At 37.2% G+C, this 19,241-nt stretch overlaps 1 protein-coding gene across 4 annotated transcripts; it reads right to left on the bottom strand.

Moving 5' to 3' along the window:
- Positions 1–10,886: 10,886 nt before the first annotated feature.
- LOC110720645 (calmodulin-binding protein 60 B-like) lies at positions 10,887–18,618 on the bottom strand. Of its 4 annotated transcripts, none has more exons than XM_021899699.1 (9): positions 18,343–18,618; positions 17,904–18,078; positions 16,147–16,222; positions 15,554–15,612; positions 14,679–15,172; positions 14,426–14,586; positions 13,977–14,180; positions 13,012–13,249; positions 10,887–11,814 (listed from the first exon to the last, which is right to left on the bottom strand). In XM_021899699.1, exons 2-9 carry the CDS (start codon positions 18,035–18,037, stop codon positions 11,258–11,260), a joined length of 1,923 nt encoding a protein of 640 aa, XP_021755391.1. In that variant the 5' UTR covers positions 18,038–18,078; positions 18,343–18,618; the 3' UTR covers positions 10,887–11,257. The 4 variants fall into 4 exon arrangements, with proteins under 4 accessions (XP_021755391.1, XP_021755389.1, XP_021755392.1 ...); XM_021899697.1 differs by having other exon boundaries at positions 10,887–11,820; positions 17,904–18,083; positions 18,343–18,617; XM_021899700.1 differs by having other exon boundaries at positions 10,887–11,820; positions 17,904–18,031; positions 18,343–18,617.
- Between the last annotated feature and the right edge of the window lie 623 nt (positions 18,619–19,241).

Here is a 19,241-nt window from a genome sequence, read left to right as displayed (position 1 = left end):
ACATATAATAGTCCACCTTACAATAACCATACACTAACAAATAAACACATATACCAAGTTCACAGCATTAAAACAAACAGAGTACAACCACATAAATACATACTACTCCACCGTGATAAGTAACTTAATAGCCAAAAAATTCATAAAATCTTAGGATAATTAAAAGATTTAGACTAAGAAGACACAAATAATAGCTTATTAGGATTTTTTCGGGTGAGAAATATAGAGGACATAGAATTCAAAGCATTTCACCTCCAATTTCAGGTTTTTGGCCGGTCAAGTTATTCTCTGGCCCTTGGGTCTCAACACCATCACCATTGACCTCTACAGCAGAAGTATCAAAGTCGATAGCCCTTTCTAAACCCCTAGATCTATTCACCCCCAGCCTTCTAGAAGGGATAGAATTTCTACCCCCTTTGGTAAAGCTTGGTGGTTGGGCAGACTGCATGCACAATGGTGTCTCCGGCACCTGAAGCAGGGCTGGAGGTGGCGACCTAGTCACAGTGGCTGCAGGGGTGTTGGGGATAAACTCCTCTTCGTCATCAATGGAGTTGTTTAAGGTAGGGGTATGATTTAAAAAAAGATTTTGCATCAAGAATTCATAATCCTCGTCATTTAATTCCGAATCAAAGCCACCCTTACCATTGAAGCTCATTTCTAATTAGATCTAGAACTTAAACACCACAAAATAATCGAAGTTTGTGTTGAAATTAATTATAGTAAAAGAATTGCCCCAAAAATCTTCGTAAGAATTGTTGATGGAAAAATCAAAATGAAAATTCAAACCTTTGCTAAAAATGAAAAACAAAATAAAAACCCAGAAGAAGTACCAAGCCGGATCTCAGTGTTCCTAAATCGTAGATTTAGGTTTTGAGGGATTTCAATTTTATAAAAAGATTGACTACAACAAGATATCTCAGGAGATGGGAGTGAAATTAATAGGAGAGGAAGTATCCAGAAAACAAAATAAATGGAGAGGAGAGAGAAGAAGGCTGGGTTGTACTGTATGAAGAAGAGAGATGATGATGGAAGAGAGAGAAGCCATGCGCAATTAAGGAGAGAGAATGGGTGTTAGTGGGTAAAAGGAGATTAGGGAAGTAAAATAAAGGCTGATGTAGTGGGCTTAACAAGTATTAGGACCAGTTAAGAAGATGGGACCATGGCCCAAAATAGATTGGTGCAAAAAATAAGGGACTACCACTTTTGGCAAATGGGGCAAAAATAAAGGGACGGAGGGAGTAGTTGTCTATCACAACTTGACTCAATACTCAACTCATCGCTCTTCGATAATGGCGCTCGCTTCTCACATCCTCTCCAAATCTAAGCAGGTCTATTTTCTCTCTCTTTTTAATCAAATTCCAAAATCTATGCTACATTTTGATCTGCATTTCTAATTTGTTCCTTACGATTTGCTCATGATCTTTTGATCATTGACTTATAAAAATGTTTTTTCGATTTAGGCTTTAGCATTTTTTCGAACTTTACATTTCTTAAATTTGTATCGGTATTCCAAGAAATAGGTTGTAATTGAACAAATTCTGGTTTTTTTATGAAACAGTTGGTAGAATAAGATGTTGCTGATTTTTTTTTATCTTAGGGTTTTGGTTTTGAATTAGTAAATAAATTAGATTGGTGGCAATGTGTTGTCGGATTTTGATTTTTTGTAATTGTGGAGAAACGTACAAGTATATGATTTTGATTTTGTTGGAGCTCTTAATTATTGAACATTTTAATGTTCTCATTGGTAATATGTTTCAGAAAGAACTTGAAAACAATGCTATAAAATCATTTGTTAGTCGTAAAGTGTTGGTTCTAGTTGCAGCGATGTTTTTCTAATTGCTTATAGTTTTTAGGGTACGGGAGTTGTAGACATATTTCGTTGCTTGGTTTGGGACTATGTTACTCGAACTCTTCATTTCACCTCACGTACCCGTGTCGAATCCTCGACACTCTAACATGGATATGACACCCAGATACTTCATTTTTAGTTCAAAATCATGGAGTTTTTTCACAAAATAGCCGAGTCGGACGCTTGGACACGTACCCGTATGGACATGGGTACTCGAATCCAAGTAACATAGGTCTGGGATTTATACGTAAGTTTGGCTGCATTTTGGGGCTATGATTTACTTGTCGAGTATTAGCTTGAATAGGGCTATTGTGCTTTGAATCTTGTAGTTTATTTGTAGTACTGCAGGCTTTCCAATAAAAATCCCTAATTCCCTAGTATTTCTGTTCACTTAACTTATGGTATGTTGATGTGATTTCTATAGTTGTATACTATTCAGACTATTTTACCAAAGCACAATGTGATTCTTGCTCGTTACTATGCCAAAGAAGTTGCTCCCGCTCCCAAGGCTCTAAAAGCTTCTAGAACTGTCTGGAATCTTCTGGAACCATCACTTCCATCTTCTTCTTCCTCTTTACCGCGTTCTTTCTACACTGCTTCTCTTTGCAATCCTAGAACTTTTTCTACCAATTTTGTCGACGAATCTCAAGTTCCTGCTCCCATCAATTATAGGTACTTACTCTCAATTTTTTCTCAATATGTTGTAGTTTTTAGAATTTAGGGATTTTAGGACCAATTTAGTTAATTAGTTAGGGTTTTTTTGGGGCCAAATTTAGTTAATTAGTTTGGAACTGTGGAGAATTGAATTGGGGATTGTTTTTGGATTTTAAGTGGATTAGGAAGTTGCTGATTTAGAATTTTGATTTGGTTTGGTTTGAATTTGAAACCCTTTTTTATTGTTGGGATTGAAAGTATGCATCTTTTTGTTTGTATAATTGTTGTGTTGCTGTTTGAAGGTTTGTTTTTTAGAGATTATATACTTGCTTTTATTGTCGAAGAATATTTGTTTAATTTGATTATGAATAAGCAGCTTAAGAACAATGCAAATTCCTTATTGCTAGTCACTGATGTTGTTTGTGGTACTAGTGTATATCGATGCGATCGTGATAGTAATTGATTTGAAAGTAGTTTTGTGCTTCAGGAAGACGATTTTCATCGGCTAGCAGATTCCACCATACATCATCTACTCGAGAAACTCGAGGTAATTATATGTCAATTGGTATTAGCTGAAGTCTTCCTACTATGCCAATTGTCATTTAAGATATTAAGTGCATTGCAATGGTTGTATGACAAGTGGGAGTGTAAGTTGAATAGGGAGTAGAATGTGAGGGGCGGTCTTTATTATGTTGTTGACATCATTGCTTTATTATTGTCTAGAGTAAGATGAGCAATAGGGGTAAAAATTAAAAAATAATTACTTTTTTAGTATGCAGTGCTCAAGAGTGTATGAGTTTGCCGAATCTTTGACACTTATCACACTTCTTCACCATTTCCATGGCGTCTGCCTTAAGAGTGGGCCACAAGTAGCCTTGCCGCCTGGCCCTTTCTGCTAGAGCTCTGCCGCCTATGTGTGAGGCACAAAAGCCCGAATGTAGATCTTCCAGAATTTCCTACCCCTTCTCTAGGGTGATGCATTTCAAGAGAGGCTGAAAAAGCCCTTCTTGAAAAGTTCTCCTTTACGGATCTCAAAGTTGGTCGCACGCTTTTTCATTGCAGCCATTTCGAGATATATATCCGGCAGTGTGCCGTCTAGCAGATATGCCTGGATGCCGTCCATCCAGGTCGAACTCCGGTCAAGAACTCTAATAGGATCTTCCTCAATACTCTGCTTTTCCATTACCTTCCAAAAGACTGACCGAGGCGTATCACAGGAGGCGGATAAGGCCAGCTTAGAAAGAGCATCCGCCTGATTGTTCTCTGACCTGGGAACTTAACTTAAATGGAATTTGTCGAGTGTCCCAGCTTCTGTCCTGACTGCCTGCAAGTATTTGATCATAGCCGGATGGGTGGCCTCATAGTCACCATGGTATTGGCTAACAACCAATTGAGAATCAGAGTAGGCGTCAATTTTTCTTGCCCCTGCCGCCTTGCACATGCGGATGCCGGCTAATAGGGCTTCATATTCTGCCTTAATATTTGAGGCCTGAAACTTGAACCGTAGTGCATATTCATATTTGTCCCCCTCAGGAGATTTACGTATTATCCCTGCACCACAGCCGTTCATAGTAGAACTCCTGTCTACATACACCTTCCAAACCTGATCAAGATTCTCCAGTTCAACCGGCCTTGTCATTTCAACGATGAAGTCGGCAAACGCCTGACCCTTCACTGCCTTCCTTGGTCCGAAAGAGATTTCAAGACTTTGCATTTCAATAGCCCATTTGAGCATTCGGCCGAATGACTCTAAAGTTGTCATTGGCCGCTTGAGGGGTTGGTCTGTATAGACTACCACCGGATGTGCCAAGAAGTAAGGTTTCAATTTCTTGAATGCCATGAACAAGGCGAGACCGATTTTTTCAATCATAGAGTACTGGAGCTCTAAATTTCAAAGAATATGATTGATGAAATAGACCGGGAGCTAATTGTCATTTCTCTCAGTAAGGAGAACAGCACTGAGAGAATGATCTGAGACGGCTAGTACATGTAAAGCGTCTCCTTGGGCAAAGGGCTGACAAAGCCTTGGCAAGGAATGCAAATGCTCTTTCAATTTTTGGAAGGCCGCCTCAGCATCATCCCCCCATTCAAACATAGTCTTCTTCCTGATTGCTTGGAAGAAATAGAGGCACTTGTCGCCTCACCGGCTGAGGAATCTCCCCAATGCCGCCAGAAAATCGGTTAATTTATGAACTTCCTTTATAGTGCGAGGTGACTTCATGTTAATAACCGTCTGCATCTTCTCTGGGTTGGCCTCTATCCCCCTTTGATCAATTAAAAATCCAAACTTCCCAGACTCAACACCAAAGACACACTTCTTGGGATTAAGCATGACCTTGTGCCGCCTGAGTGTGATGAAGGTTTCTCAGAGATCAGTAAGGTGATCCATCTGTAGCTTGGATTTGACTATCATGTCATCAATGTATGCCTCTACATTCCTTCCAATCTGATTAATGAAGACCGAGTTAATCATATGTTGGAAGGTAGTAGGCACATTCTTCAAGCCAAACGGCATCACAGTATAGCAGAATAACCCCCGATTAGTGACGAATGTCGTCTTCTCTTGATCTTTCTTCCACAGGGGTATCTGATGAAAGTCGGAATAGGCATCCATAAAACTCATCAAAGCATGTCCGGCTGTAGAATCAGCCAGACTGTCGATCTTTGGAAACGGGTAACTGTCCTTCGGACATGCCTTGTTTAGATCAGTGTAATCAACACACATGCGCTAGGTACCATTCGGCTTCTTTACAAGCACAACATTCGCAACCCAATCTGGGAAGTGACATTGCCAAATGAACCCGACGTCTAATAGCTTCTGATCTTGACCTCGACGGCTGCTGCCTGAGATCTCTCCTTGCGATGATTTCTTTTCTTTTGCCTAACAGGATTTTTTTTTGGATCCACTGCAAGTTTGTGGACAGCGAGATCTAGGCTGATGTATGGCATCTCTTCCACTTCAAAGGCAAAAATTTCCTTGAATTATTTCAGCAGATGGTGCAAGTCTGCACCGAGTTTTGCAAAAGCAACCGTCCCAACCTTTACAGTACGCTCTGGGCGTGTGTCATCCAAAATGATGTCCATATGTTCTCCAGCCGGTTGGGGACGGAGGTCATCTAACCGTTCCCCGGTCAGTGATTGCTATTGCTTCTCTTTTTTGATAGCCGCCAGTTGGTCGGCTTTTCTTTTCTTACCGACTGCTGGTAGGGTAGGCTCTTGCTCCTTAACATCGTCAAGGTCTATTGGCTCCTCACCCTAGCCGGTTGCTGCCGTCGTGGGCTTGACGTCTGAGAAGTAGCACTCTCTAGCCGTCTTCTGGTCCCCCCTCAGGGAGCCAACAAAACCGTCATCTCTCTCAAATTTCAGCAGCATGAGGGATGGAATGATAACGGCCTTAGATTCGTTCAGAGTCGGACGATCCTGTTCCTTGTTGTCTTTAGAACGGATGCACCTTGTAATGAGGGATCCATCTGCGACCGTATATGTTTCGACCTCTGGTTCCGTATCATGGTCTAAATAGACCTCAGCCGTAGGCTGCTTATTCTCAAGAGGCGGTACAGTCTCTTGAGAAACCATCTTAGAGGTACTCTCCCCACAGACGACGCCAAATGTTTCGGGGTTTTTTTGTCCCTCGGGAGAGTTACGTCATCAAGACTAATTTCCCGCCGGTTGTACCTGCAAAACAACGGAGACTCCGGTTGGGTGGAGTTCTGCCTCCGACGATCAAGTTAGAACGTGTACGAAGAAAGTAAAAAGGTGCGGAAAAGTAAAAGTAGATCTTCTCGAATTTCGAGATCAGGTGATTTCTCTGATAAGAGAGAATTGATTGTGTAATAAATGGACGTGTCCCCAAAATGGGGGTAATCTCCCTATTTATAGGGTTGTTGGTAAATGTGCCCCATACCTAGGTCATTCTAACCTAGATTTGGGGGGCTGCACCGTTTTGCTGCTTTTCTCGGGAATTGGGCCCTGAAGGCCGTCTTTTTCCCCCGCTGATTGGGAGAGCCACATGTCAGCTAAGGATTGGTTCATTTTGAACCTCTCCTAAGGTGACACGTGTCACCCTCTGATTGGGCCACGTGGCCTGGGTATTTTTACCCAAAACATGGCTAGCCACACGGTGTGGTCACATTAGTTTATAAGAGTAATCTTCATTTATATGTATGAGTAACCTCATTTTTTCATAAGAGTAACCACATGTTATTGTCATAAAAGTAACCTAAATTCATTATATGAGTAAAATCAAGTAATTTAGAAATAAGTAACTCCATTTGTTCATTCGAGTAACTCCTGTTCTTTTGTTTTAAAAAATAAAAAATAATTCCACTTATTTAATAGAGTAACCCTTTTTTCTCATTTAAGTAACCTATATATACATTAAGATAACTCCATTTGCTCATCACCGTGACCCCTATTACTTAATTAATTACCTTATATGTGATTATGTGAAGTGGCCACACCATGTAGCTAGCCACATATAAGAATTTGTATACTTGTTTTAAGCAAGTTATTATATATCCTTTTTTTTCTTTGTAAAATTAAATAATTAATATATATGACGAAAACTATATTCGAGTATTAAACGTTCGTTTGAAACATTATTGTCGATCTAGAGTGAAATCCTATTGAGGTGTAACTCAATCAAATGTTCGTTTAAGCTAATAATTAGAGTCTCATTCAACATTATTGGTTTTATACTCTATTACGTCCCTTTACATATATAAAAGGCTCTTGATACATATTAGGGAAAATACTTAATAAAAAGTTTAAGATGAGGATTAGAGCCCCGTACATAAAAGGCTCTTAACACATATTAGGGAACCTATTTAATAAAATTCCCTATATATAATTGATTTAATACTTATGGGCATTATATGTAGATCATAAGTTAGTTTATGACCTCCTCTAATTCGATTTCTACTTCGATCCATGATATGATCGAGTGTGATGACCTTTTTTTTTTTTTTTTTTGGGGTACTACTACGAGGAGTTCCCACTGCCTTTGGCGAGTGGACTAATTTCCAGCGGGAGTTTGCATGGGTACCTCAAAGGGCAGCATCCCTCCTAGCTGGGGTTTTTTTCTACCCTAGGCTCGATCTCGAGACCTTGGTTAAGGATGTGATGACCTTTGGAGGTTAAATGACTAACATGAATAAGAAATGTGCTCGACTCAATCTCAAGCAAATTCATGATCTTCTCAACTTCAAATTTGGTAAATATAGCTACATCCTTTGGTACATGTACCTATATTTTAGGTGAAAATAAAGAAACACATGTTCTCGCTAAATCATTGTAATTAAATTTGAATATTTATTATCTTTATTTTCAATTTATTATGCAAAATGATTTACACATGGAGCTTTCCGAATAAAGAGGGAATAAGAAAAAAAAAAATAAAACATGAACACAGTACATTAGTACATTACACATGTTACTCATTAATCAATTTATTTTCTTCTTGGATTACTATCATTAGGTATAACTATAAGATATGTTTGACAAGTGAGACCAAAGAACACCCCCATTGTCAATGAAATCACATCTAGATCAAGAAATTAATTACCAACTAATAACTATTTAGTTAGTGACTGATTCATACAATTTGTAATTAGAATTTAGACCATCCAGATGAGCAGCCACAAAATCAAATTATCCTTAAATTCCGAGCTATGGTCAATTTGTACTAAATTACCAAATATAATGGTGACAATATAATAAATAAGGATGGAAAATTTCAATTTTAAGTCCTTTTTTTTAAATCAATTTTAAGGTTAACGACTTAACCCTTGTGAAACAAAATAAAGAAGAGTCATTCTCAAAAAAAAAAAAAAATTTAAAAAATAAAGAAGATTCAAATATCATTTACAAAGGAAGCGAAAATGATATACGAAGCATCAAATTTAAGGGCTAAAATTTTAAAGTATTAAATATTAATCACTAATAATTGATTTAATCATTAATCCTTAATCCTTAAATTAATATTATTCTAGAAATTATATTTTATGTTTAAAGTTAGCCCCAAAATTGCATATTATAGTGAATTAAACACAGCAGCTCACTAGTTATAAACTACCATCATCAACGCAAAACCCATAAATATTTATCACAAAATTGGGCTATATTATTGGGTGTAAAAAAAAAATAAGTACATTGAAAAAAACGTGTGCACTATGTAAAGTGGCATGAATTCTTGTTCACTCACTTCCATTTTACTAGGTACATCATTTCCTCAAATTAATTACACCCTTAATCGATATTAAGGTTTTGTGCTACAATTACATTTATCATCTACCCTGATCAATACTTTCTCCAATTTCTCAAACTAGTTTAACTTTGACTTTATACTATATTACTATTTATATACCTCTTTTTGGTTCAAATAGAAAAATACAACCCAATATAAACAGATACTATCAATTTCACCCCGTAACAGGACTGCAGGACATGCACTTGGGCAGCTAGACCCTCCAGCTAGGTTGACGAAGCGAAGCGAGTATTTTTTTTAAATTTTTTTATTTTATTTTATTGTAAAGAGGATGGCTTTGACTAAATCTCAACCCTCACGGTTTATTTAATTTAGTATTTTCAAGCTAAACACTTAGGAGTAAGAGGGATGGTAAGGGAATCCTTACCTCCAAACACTCTTACTTGACAAGATTCGAACCTCTAGATTTAAGGTAAGAAGTACACCAAGTAAGTCAAGTCATGCTTTCATTATGAGGCGTAGCAACTACTTGTAGCTAGCAAATTTAGTTCAATAGTGTCAAGGTGAATAAACCAAAAATGAGGAAACATGGAAAGGGAAATCCAAATGAAAAAGATTAATGAGTAGGAAATTAAAGATGAAAAATAATTCAATTCATTTATCATTATACATAAGACAAATTTGATTTAACGAGCATTAATAGAGATAACATCACATTTCTCCATCATAGTAATGCTATCAATACTAGACCTAAAAACCAAACTCTTAACTCTAAATCACATAGATTAGTGCTACATTAAACATATTTGGTATGTTCTCATACCTTAGGAAACTTCAAATAATATCAACTTGGACCGATTGTAGGAGCTCCATAATAGGGCTATATGGGGAGTTTCCCCATGTAACAAATATGCTCAAGCACACAACATGACGATGTGTGGTTTCATTCTTCGTGTTCCTATGTGCATGACAACACGTCTTGCCACTTTCTGTACTCCTAGGTGCATGGTATAATCGATCTTCCAACTAAGTAGACAAAAAAAGATGAATTTGGTGAGCGTTTCTAATTATGGCTTGGCTTAGCTTGAAACTTAATTTAAGCCTTGATCTTATCTCATGCATATATACCATTAGCGTAGATTTTGTCAGGCCAAGCGAATCAGTAGAGTACGTAAAGGTTACGGAAATTTAGCTGTCGTAGTTCATAATAATATATGGGGCCTTTAAGATATAAATTTCTTGGGTTTTCTGAATCAAATTGACAAGTTAGTAAAGTAGCAAAACTTCTATTTGGTTTTTCATTATTTTTTTGGTTGTATTAAATTCTTAACATGCATAACGTATATAGCCAACATGTCTACAAATCCTATAATGTACAGAGTATCTATTATCGTGTGTCCGAACCTAACAAGAGATAAATCGAGGGCGGACAAAACAAATTTTTTTAAAAGCAAGTAGTGTCAAAATTCTATACTAGTACGGAGTATTCGACAATCCAATCCACATGATAGAACTACAAGCACGTTTTTGAAGTGTTAGAAGTGATTGGGTTTTGTACGGGTCTTATTGCTTGCTTCTATTGATTGGATTTGATTAAATCTCCTACTTTCGGCTGCATTTGTTTGGTATACAGTTATTGTACGTTTGTGCAAAGTTTCCGTACTTTTACTTTGCTTAAAAAGTTTAAACTTTTAAATATACTGTATTAAATATAGGAAAATTCCATTATAGTGTAAAATTTGAATTGAGTTGTTAATAATTTTGTAGATGTATCGTGAACTTTTAAAGATAGTTTGCATAAGGAACCAACTCGAACGCAACAGTTCCACTTTTGATACATCGTCTCTAATTAGTCACGACTTTTTTTTTACCAGATTTCAACTCTCACGGATAAGATAAGGGATCCTCACCCTCAAAATGTTTTTAGTGGCAATTGAACCCCAAGATACAATCTTTCCCGCTAGACCAAGCTTAGCTTGGTGAAAAATTCCGCATCAAGAGACATCTTTCCATATAGCCATGGCCCTATACACCTAATAAGTTGCCTCAATGTAAGGCCAAATTCATATCAATTAGGATAACTTCTCAACGCTGTATCATAGTTCAGGATGATTACATATACTTTGTACTATAATTCAACACAAATTTGCTTCGGAGAAAAGAAAATGCAAGACTACGTAGAGAATTAGTCCTTCATTAGAATTTTCTCCCTATAGTACAAGTACATCATAGATGGAAACAGTACCATCAGCACTTCTGCATTACCTATAAAATCCCAAACTCGCGATAGACAAAAGTTACGACGAAGGAGGTTCAAGTTAAAATACAAGGTTACAAGAATTACAAATCACTGTACAGGAGGAAACTGTACAAAAGACGTATCTGTCTGCTAGATCTCAATAATAAACAGCAAAGTCAGGCCTGATTTAGCAGCTACTTGCGATAAATGCTATAATACTATTATACCTAGCAGAATATGCACCAAGGGAACTAGTTGACGGTACCTTTCCTGTTGCAACTTTAGCCAACAAACACACTTGATCATGAGCTCAGTCATCCAACTCCACAAGCTGAGCACGCCTCTCAGCTGCTTTCTTCCGGATAAAGAAGCCCCACCTCATAGCCGCCTTGATCTTCAACCAACCAACAACAGCTTTGCCTGAACGACTACGATCCTCCTCAAAACTATTGTAGGTAGATGGTGTAGGCATGAAAGACGGGTAAGATGAAAAGGCTTCATCAGGCATATTTACATGGCCTCCCAAGCTGAACAGTCTCAGCAGCTGTTGCATATCATCGCTCTCAAGTAATTCGTGACTTCTGTTACGAATGTCATCCTCTGAAATTTGGTTTTGTGACCAATCATCATATGGGTTGATATTGGACGGTTGAGATGGTTGTACAACTTGAAATTCAGATGCAGAAGGTTGGGAAGGACCCAAGGCCAATCCTGCCCTGCTATCATTCCCAGTAATATGGGTTTGTTCTGAAATGCCACCGATCAGACCATGCTGAGAGAATGAGTTGTTCTCGAACTGATTATGTGAATTGGAATTTATCAGCTGTGACTGATTAGGAAATCTGTTTACCATATTATCATTATATCCTGCAACTACACGCAGAATCCAATAAGTATTAGGTTGTTAAGGCCATATGACAAAAAATGGATAAACAATCACATAATCCGTATGAGCATGAAGAAACAATGAAATCATGTCAAAAAAAAATCAGCTTTTTAAATAACAGCCCCCCTCTCCTCCTCCTCCTCTCTTTCCCTTTAAGAACCCAAAGTGCAAAACAATGAATTGATTAATGGGGTGTTTTAAAACCTTGCAATATAATGTTCTTTTCTCTATTTTGCTTTGGAAGGCCATTCATGGTTATGACTTATGAGCTTATGAATGGTTTTCTTTAATTTACTGTCCCAATTTTTTTCTTCCGCTGGGGAAAAGGAAGCCCCCAAATCATTTATGGACTAAGGCTTTGTTGTTGTTGTTGTGGGGAAAAGGAGGCGGGGGGTAGAAAGAGGGTTAATGAGTTGTCAGCCTCTACCATATCCATGTGTATTTAGGATAGTTGCAGCCTCAGCCTTGGCCACCAGCCACAAATGTTGCCAATCTATCCTCCAAATAACAGTTTATCAGCCAAACTGATGTCCAAAGCCAAGCAAGAATGAAGGTCTTAGATAGATTATGGTCATCATCGTTTAAGGCAAAGATACTGGGACATTTTTTACTAGTTACTCCACTTGTTCCTACAGTGCTATATGACTTAACTCGCTTAGAAAACAAAGGCCTTATTTGGAGGCCAAAAAGAAAAACTCTTGCCAGTTTGGTATTTTACTTTGTTGAAAAAAGGCAAGCGACGACATCTTGGCCTATTTTCTCACCAGGATGCATTTTATCAAGCACATGTTCACAATCAGGGAGTTTTGTTGGTTTATTAAGAGTGGATTGGAAGGGCAGGAAAAGACTCAAGATCTATGAGCCAAGTTTCCTCTTAAGCTATCCCAAAGTTTCAAAAGTACAGGTCCTTTGGGCCCAATAATCACCAATTAAAAAAAAAAATTTAAAAAAAGATAAAAATACCATCCTGCATTTTAGGAGGTAACTTAGAGATTTTTTTTTCTTTTTCTTTTTTAAGTTAAGAGAGGATGGGGAAGAGAAATTCAACAAAGCAACAGGGATAGGCACATAGCCTAAAAGACAAATCTATCAAGCAACCAACATAACCAAAAAAAAAATTCTTTGCAACTTTTCTTCTTGGTTTAGATTCCAAAAGTTAAATCTAACTGAAAGCTTACCTGGAGCCACTACATTATTCTCCAACATTGCCTGCTCAGAAGAAATAGCAACAGGCAACCGAGGTAGAGCCAACTGACTATCGACAGGATTTGAATAACTGATTGTATTCATCGATAGTTCATTTTGAGATGAGCGAGTCCTCCTAGTTTGTTTGGAATTCAAAAGTGCCTTTCCATCGTACTCTATGACTTGATGCCAATTGTCATATGCTTTCTTCACTAGGGCATCAACATATACCTGAAAAAGGTATCAAAAGTCATATTTACGAATTGCATCCAAAGTGATCACAATTAAATTTTTAAGGTTTTCCCTTAGGCCAAAGTCAATTAAGGGGTAGGGGGCATCGTAGGTAAATCATCCTGCAAAGTTACAACCTATTCTTACTAAGGAACAACAACAGACAACTTTATACCGAAAAAGGGGACACAAATTCACAGCACATCAATACTTTAAATCAAAAGTCTAAGAATGAAATTCAATTCCTTCTATGCTTGCTTTTTTTCCTCTGGTTTAAGCGATCACAGTTCGCAGCAGAATACAAGACAAGAGTAGCCCCTAAGCGAGTCTCAAACAAAAGTTAGAGAGCCCATGGAGGAGGTAGCCTAAGGGCCCACATTACAAATCACTGTTTCAACCCCTACTTGAGGTTGAAATCCTCATCCTCAAGGTTTTAAGGGAGCAGGAATTCTACCACACAAGCTCACATCCTCTCACTTTTGATTTAAAGCAGGTAAATGAACTGTTAGGTATGGACAAATGTGGTTAGGACAAAGCAGCAGAAAGAAAACAGCAGTACACAAGTCAGGCATGCCAAAATAAACATTGAGAGTTTTCAACAGGAAAGCCAATTTCAATCATTTTTCAAGAAATACATGAAGCTGAGGTTATTTCATGACACGAAGAACAAAAGGGACTTAGTATCTCCACCAAAAACAAGAACAAAACTGAAAGCAGCATGACTAACCTTTTGACTGTCTGAGAGAGTATCAGCAGAACAAAATTGGTCTCCAGCAATTAGACCACTCAGCTCATATATATTATTGAATGCCACACCGACATTTCTTGCATCATCAGAATAATAAACATACAACTTTCCGCTCAGAACACAAGTCTTTGCATGCTCCATTAGAGCATCCCACATCCTATTAGACATGCCACTTCCAAGGGTCTACAAGAAGAACAATGATGTATCAGTAAATATATTAGCAACACATAAAGAAGACTCGGGACTAAAATCCCAATTGATAAAAAGTCTAGTCATACTGAAGGTTAGGTTAAATAGACTTGGCTCACTAAGAAATTCAAACAAGGTCCAGCTCAGGTCAAGCTTGAAGATTCACTAGTTCAATAACATGGAAGAAGAACAAATGGGAAATTCACGAATAGCAAGAAATATCACAAGGATGCACTAACAGTTCTCAATTTTTGAGGATCTCTGACTGCAAGGCGGAGAAAATCCTCCACAAAATAAATCCCAGCAGAATTCAGCCTCTTGTGGAAAGATCCATCTTTCCCAATCTTCTCCAATCTCCAAACCTCATCATTAAGGGCTGGAGGATAGTGCTTCTTATATACTGGACCCAAAGAAAAAGGAGAGAGTAAATTGTAAGACTCAATCAGCAATAGTCAAAAGCAACCAAAAGGAAGCCACAACCAATGCACTTACATTCCCCTCTGTGATCCTTGACAGTAAAGGCTTCTGTTTTTGCCTCACGTATACGCATGCCCTCACAATGTCCTGTGGAAACCTTGAGGCCCAGCCTGAACTTCCTGCTCCTTATCCAGCTTGAATTATCTGTGAATGTAAGTTCTCCAAGTGTTCCTACACCTTCTTTGAGATTGACATGCAACTCCCCATGTAAAAGTGGTCTCTTTCCATCACGTTCCTTTACAACATGGCTTTCAAACTCTTCTTGAGACCAATCTTCATCATCTTCATTATTAAAATCACCTTCAAGCACAACTACTTCAAGCTTTGTGGACGATTCAGGCCCAGAGGTCACCACATGACCTGTGTTGGCATCAATTAATACAACATGGATTGCAGCACCCTGCTCTCCTTCAACTTTGCCTCCTGTGAACAGAGGAAGTGATAGTTTGGATCGGAAATGCAGCTGCAAGTTCCTGCCATCTGACCCTCCAATTCGTTTTGGCGACGCCCTACATTGAGTACAAGAAAAAAACTTACTCCATGCAAACACCAATATAGCACCATATGTTAAAGATATAATCAATTTAGTGTCATAATTCATATCCTTTTCCGTGCCAAAATTTATTACAGAAAAGGAGACAAAATAGAAGACATGGACAAGCTTCATCCAACTATCCAAGATAAAGTTAGTAGTTTTTATAAGCAAACTGAAGATAGCAAAACTCTTGAATATGATGTCGCAAAGCTTCTCTTAGATGTAACAACTGAATCTATTATGACTACTTGAATCTTTGTCAGATGAATGAGGCAGGTTAAAATTATGAACATGAAATGGTTCAAAATGAAGATTCTCATTCAACAAAATATTACTAATATCAGATATGGCTTACCTCCCAGAGATTTTGGCAGGAGCTATCCTAGCCAGGGCACGCTCAACTTCTTCACTGACCTGATTAATCCAAATATGAGAAGCCACTCAGCTAATGAGAAAGAGTATCTTGCAAAAGAGCTATAGGAAATCTGATAGAAAAAAATAATGCAAACAAGAACAACCCTTAAAGGCAAACATTGAAGGATTAACCCTTTCTTCAATTTTTTATGGGCCAGGAGTAAGCACAGAATTTATCCTTAATTTTTTTTTTTCTTTTTTCTAAATCCCAAAACAAGTACCAATGATCAGCATTTGAAAAAAAACAAATTTGAGCATGCTAAGCAGCCACTTAAAGGTCTGAAAGACGTATGTCAGTGCGTGTGTGAGAGGAGCGAGTGACTAACTGCAATAATCAACATCATTCAGAATATCCATGTATAACTCCCTTACTATATATTACCTGGGACGTTTATCAATTTTTCATCTAAAGGAAACTCATGACCAAAACACAGAGAAATGTAGGACAGGTAACACACCACCCAAGTTGAAAAGGATAAGTTTAAAGTCAAAGTTCAGGAACATAAATGTCAGCTGAGAAGTCATTTATCTTACAACTCTACGAAGTATAGGTTCCAATGACGAGCAAAGCCTCTGCAAGCTGTCCACCTTCAAAGCTTCAACAATCACACTGCAAGAAATGCATACGATTCAAGAAGTGGACCCAAGCCAAATTTGAGACAATAATCAAAATTCAGAAAATGGCTCCACCACCACAAGATGACTCAAACATTTGAAGGAGAATTTAATTTGAGAAAGTGGTTGCAGTAGCTGAATATTTGTCAGATATTACAATTTATAAATTTGGTATAATTAGATCAGTAAAATTCACATTTATTGTGAATTCATAATGAGTTATTGTTGAACTGAATGCTAAGAACCTAATTAGACATGTAAGTGTCTCGTCCAATTTTTTTTTTAAAAATATAGCTTTAGAGACTCATTCCTCTTCTCTAGATCGCCATAGGCTTCACAACATACTTCCTCTGTTCATTTTTAGTTGCAGCAGTTTGACCAAAAAGCTCTCACTTTTAGTCAAACTATAGCATCTAAAAGTGAACAAAGGAAGTAGTAGTTTGAAATAAGTACAACGCACAATAGTTCACATCTCCTAAAGAGTCATGTACAATTTTATAAAAAGGAAGGGGGGGGGCGTTGGGAAAATAATGCTCAACTAGTGCCTTCAACATAGACTCCTGCGAGATTATTTAAATGCTTACAATTTTCAAAAACCAAAAATTGAGGGAAGTGACAAATCAGCAAGTTTACAATCAAACTCAAAAGAAAAGAAAGAATTCAATAGTCAAATTGGCCTTATAACATACCAATTTTGATTACACAAAAACAATATAGCATACACACTAGTACATTTAATGGATTCTTTTTTAATACCGAAGAGAAACTTTGGCTTTGCTTTTTAAAGTTTATAACACAAGTAGACTTATAGTAAGGAGATATTAGCTTACATTCTGCTACCAGTAAGAAATTTCTATATCGCCGTTTACTGGGGCTTCCATTCAAAGCTTATAACACTTATCCTTCCTCCCCGCCTTAGACGGGTAGAAATAGAAAGAGGGGGTACAATTGGTAATACTTTGATTATGTCGAAGTGAAAGCCCCGGGGATTAATGAACATAAATCTGTGCACGAGCCTATGCAAACCGGGAACATATCTTCAGGTTTCGGCAACCAGGCTACAGTCATAAAACTCTTAACAGATAATGTTCCAAATACAATACATGTATCCACTTAAGATTACTTTTTTTTACTTAATTAATGTAAGAACGCCCTAATGTATAATTTATACAGCTCTACAAGCCTACAATCAATTCTCTAGCATGTCGAAATATTTCGTACTAACCGGATATAAACAGTTTTAAACACAACTTCCATCAGAAGCCATACAAATTATGAGAAAGGGAGCTTCCCAAGAACCTTCTGTGTATACATAGGAAACAGATAATCCAAACACACCACTTTATTCCAAAAAACTTTATACTTCTATAAATATCTCACATCAAACAAAAATTGAACAACTCCCCACATTTGCATCCTCTTTCTACTTAACTCCCCATCATCAATAACCAACACAATACTTCTTATTATGAAGCAAAAACAACAACCAATTTTGTCCAAAATACAAACTTTTTTAGCACAAAAGTATAATTACTGATTCATACCAAAATCAGATGCTCAACCACCACTTCAAACAGGCAATTACCACACCCCACCCTTCAATTGCAAACATTAAATATCAATCCATTATCACATCAGAACAGAAAATCATCAATCATACATGCCTAAAGACCTACCTAGCTAAAGCCGGCCGCTTTCGCTCCGGTTGATCATCATCACCGCCACCAGCGCCGCCGCCGCCGCTAGTCTCCAAACTCCGCTTTCCCCTCATACTATTGGATCTCTCCATAGACCTCGTCTGTCTCTGCATTTGACCCAACCAATTTGTCACAGCACCTTAGATTCACAGATCTGTACTACCAAATCAGACAAAAATTTCAGTTCAATTTTGCTTAAATTAACAATAACCCATATAATTTCCACTCAAAATCACAAACCCATATGCAAGAAGACACCAAATTCACAATAAAAACCTACCCAATTCACATTTCACCCAGAAAAATTACCTAGATGCAAAAACCCACCAAATTCTTAACAAAAAAACAAGCCAAAAAGTACCCAAAAACAAGAAATTTATAAATTTTTAATAATTAAATTAAAAAATTAACATTTTACCAGAAAATTGATTACTTCAGAAGTAACCAACAGGTGAGATTAAAGAGACAAACACTGATGATTATGCTGCTGAAGCACACCAAAAATAAGAAGGAGAGAGAAAGAGAGAGAAAATAGAGTTAATGGATTTTGTTTAGAGATGACTTTGACTGTAGAGGTGAGCTGAATCAGTTCTTTTTTTTTGTAGATTTTTTTTTTTTCCGGCTGCTGAATGCTTGTAACAGTACAAATTGAGCTGAGTATAATATTAATATCTGATCATAGAAAAATAATATAAATGACAATAATTCAATAAATAAAATAAATATCTGCTTTTTCTTTATTGGTCACTGGAGAGTATTGTCGTTGAATCTTTGCCGTTGATGTTTAACGATCTTGTCATCTTTTCTTTTCCCACTTTTGGATTGAATTAGGTAAGCCTTAGTCTAGTAACTAAAAACCTACGACAATATGATTAGGAAATTTGAACCACGTACAACATTAAGATCACTAACTATCTATGCTTTTGATATTGGTTAGAAAAACCGTTTATGTTTTGACGACATCATAAGGGGATGATAAAATAAGTTAATCCAAAAAAATAATTTTCAAAAATATAAATTTCGTGTGAATAAATTAGAAAAAATGTAGTCGAATTACAATGAATTAGATTGGATGTGATAATTGACGCTCGAAATTATTAACTGATACACAGTTGGAGAGAGAGTTGAGAACTAAAGATCTGTTTTGAAATCGGCAATGATGATGTTTCTCACAAAATTTTTAATTGTTTTTCTAGGTATCATTGATGACACAAAAGTTGTCATCTTTAAAACAAATACGTTTGATATCAAGAAATCAAGCCTTTTTAAAGTTTTTGAAAGAGTTAATACTTCAAAATGACGACAACACTATTAGAA

This window comes from Chenopodium quinoa, unplaced genomic scaffold (genome assembly GCF_001683475.1).
Source record: "Chenopodium quinoa cultivar QQ74 unplaced genomic scaffold, ASM168347v1, whole genome shotgun sequence".
NCBI classification, from domain to species: Eukaryota; Viridiplantae; Streptophyta; class Magnoliopsida; order Caryophyllales; family Amaranthaceae; genus Chenopodium; species Chenopodium quinoa.
This window is presented reverse-complemented; position numbering and strand designations above follow the sequence as displayed.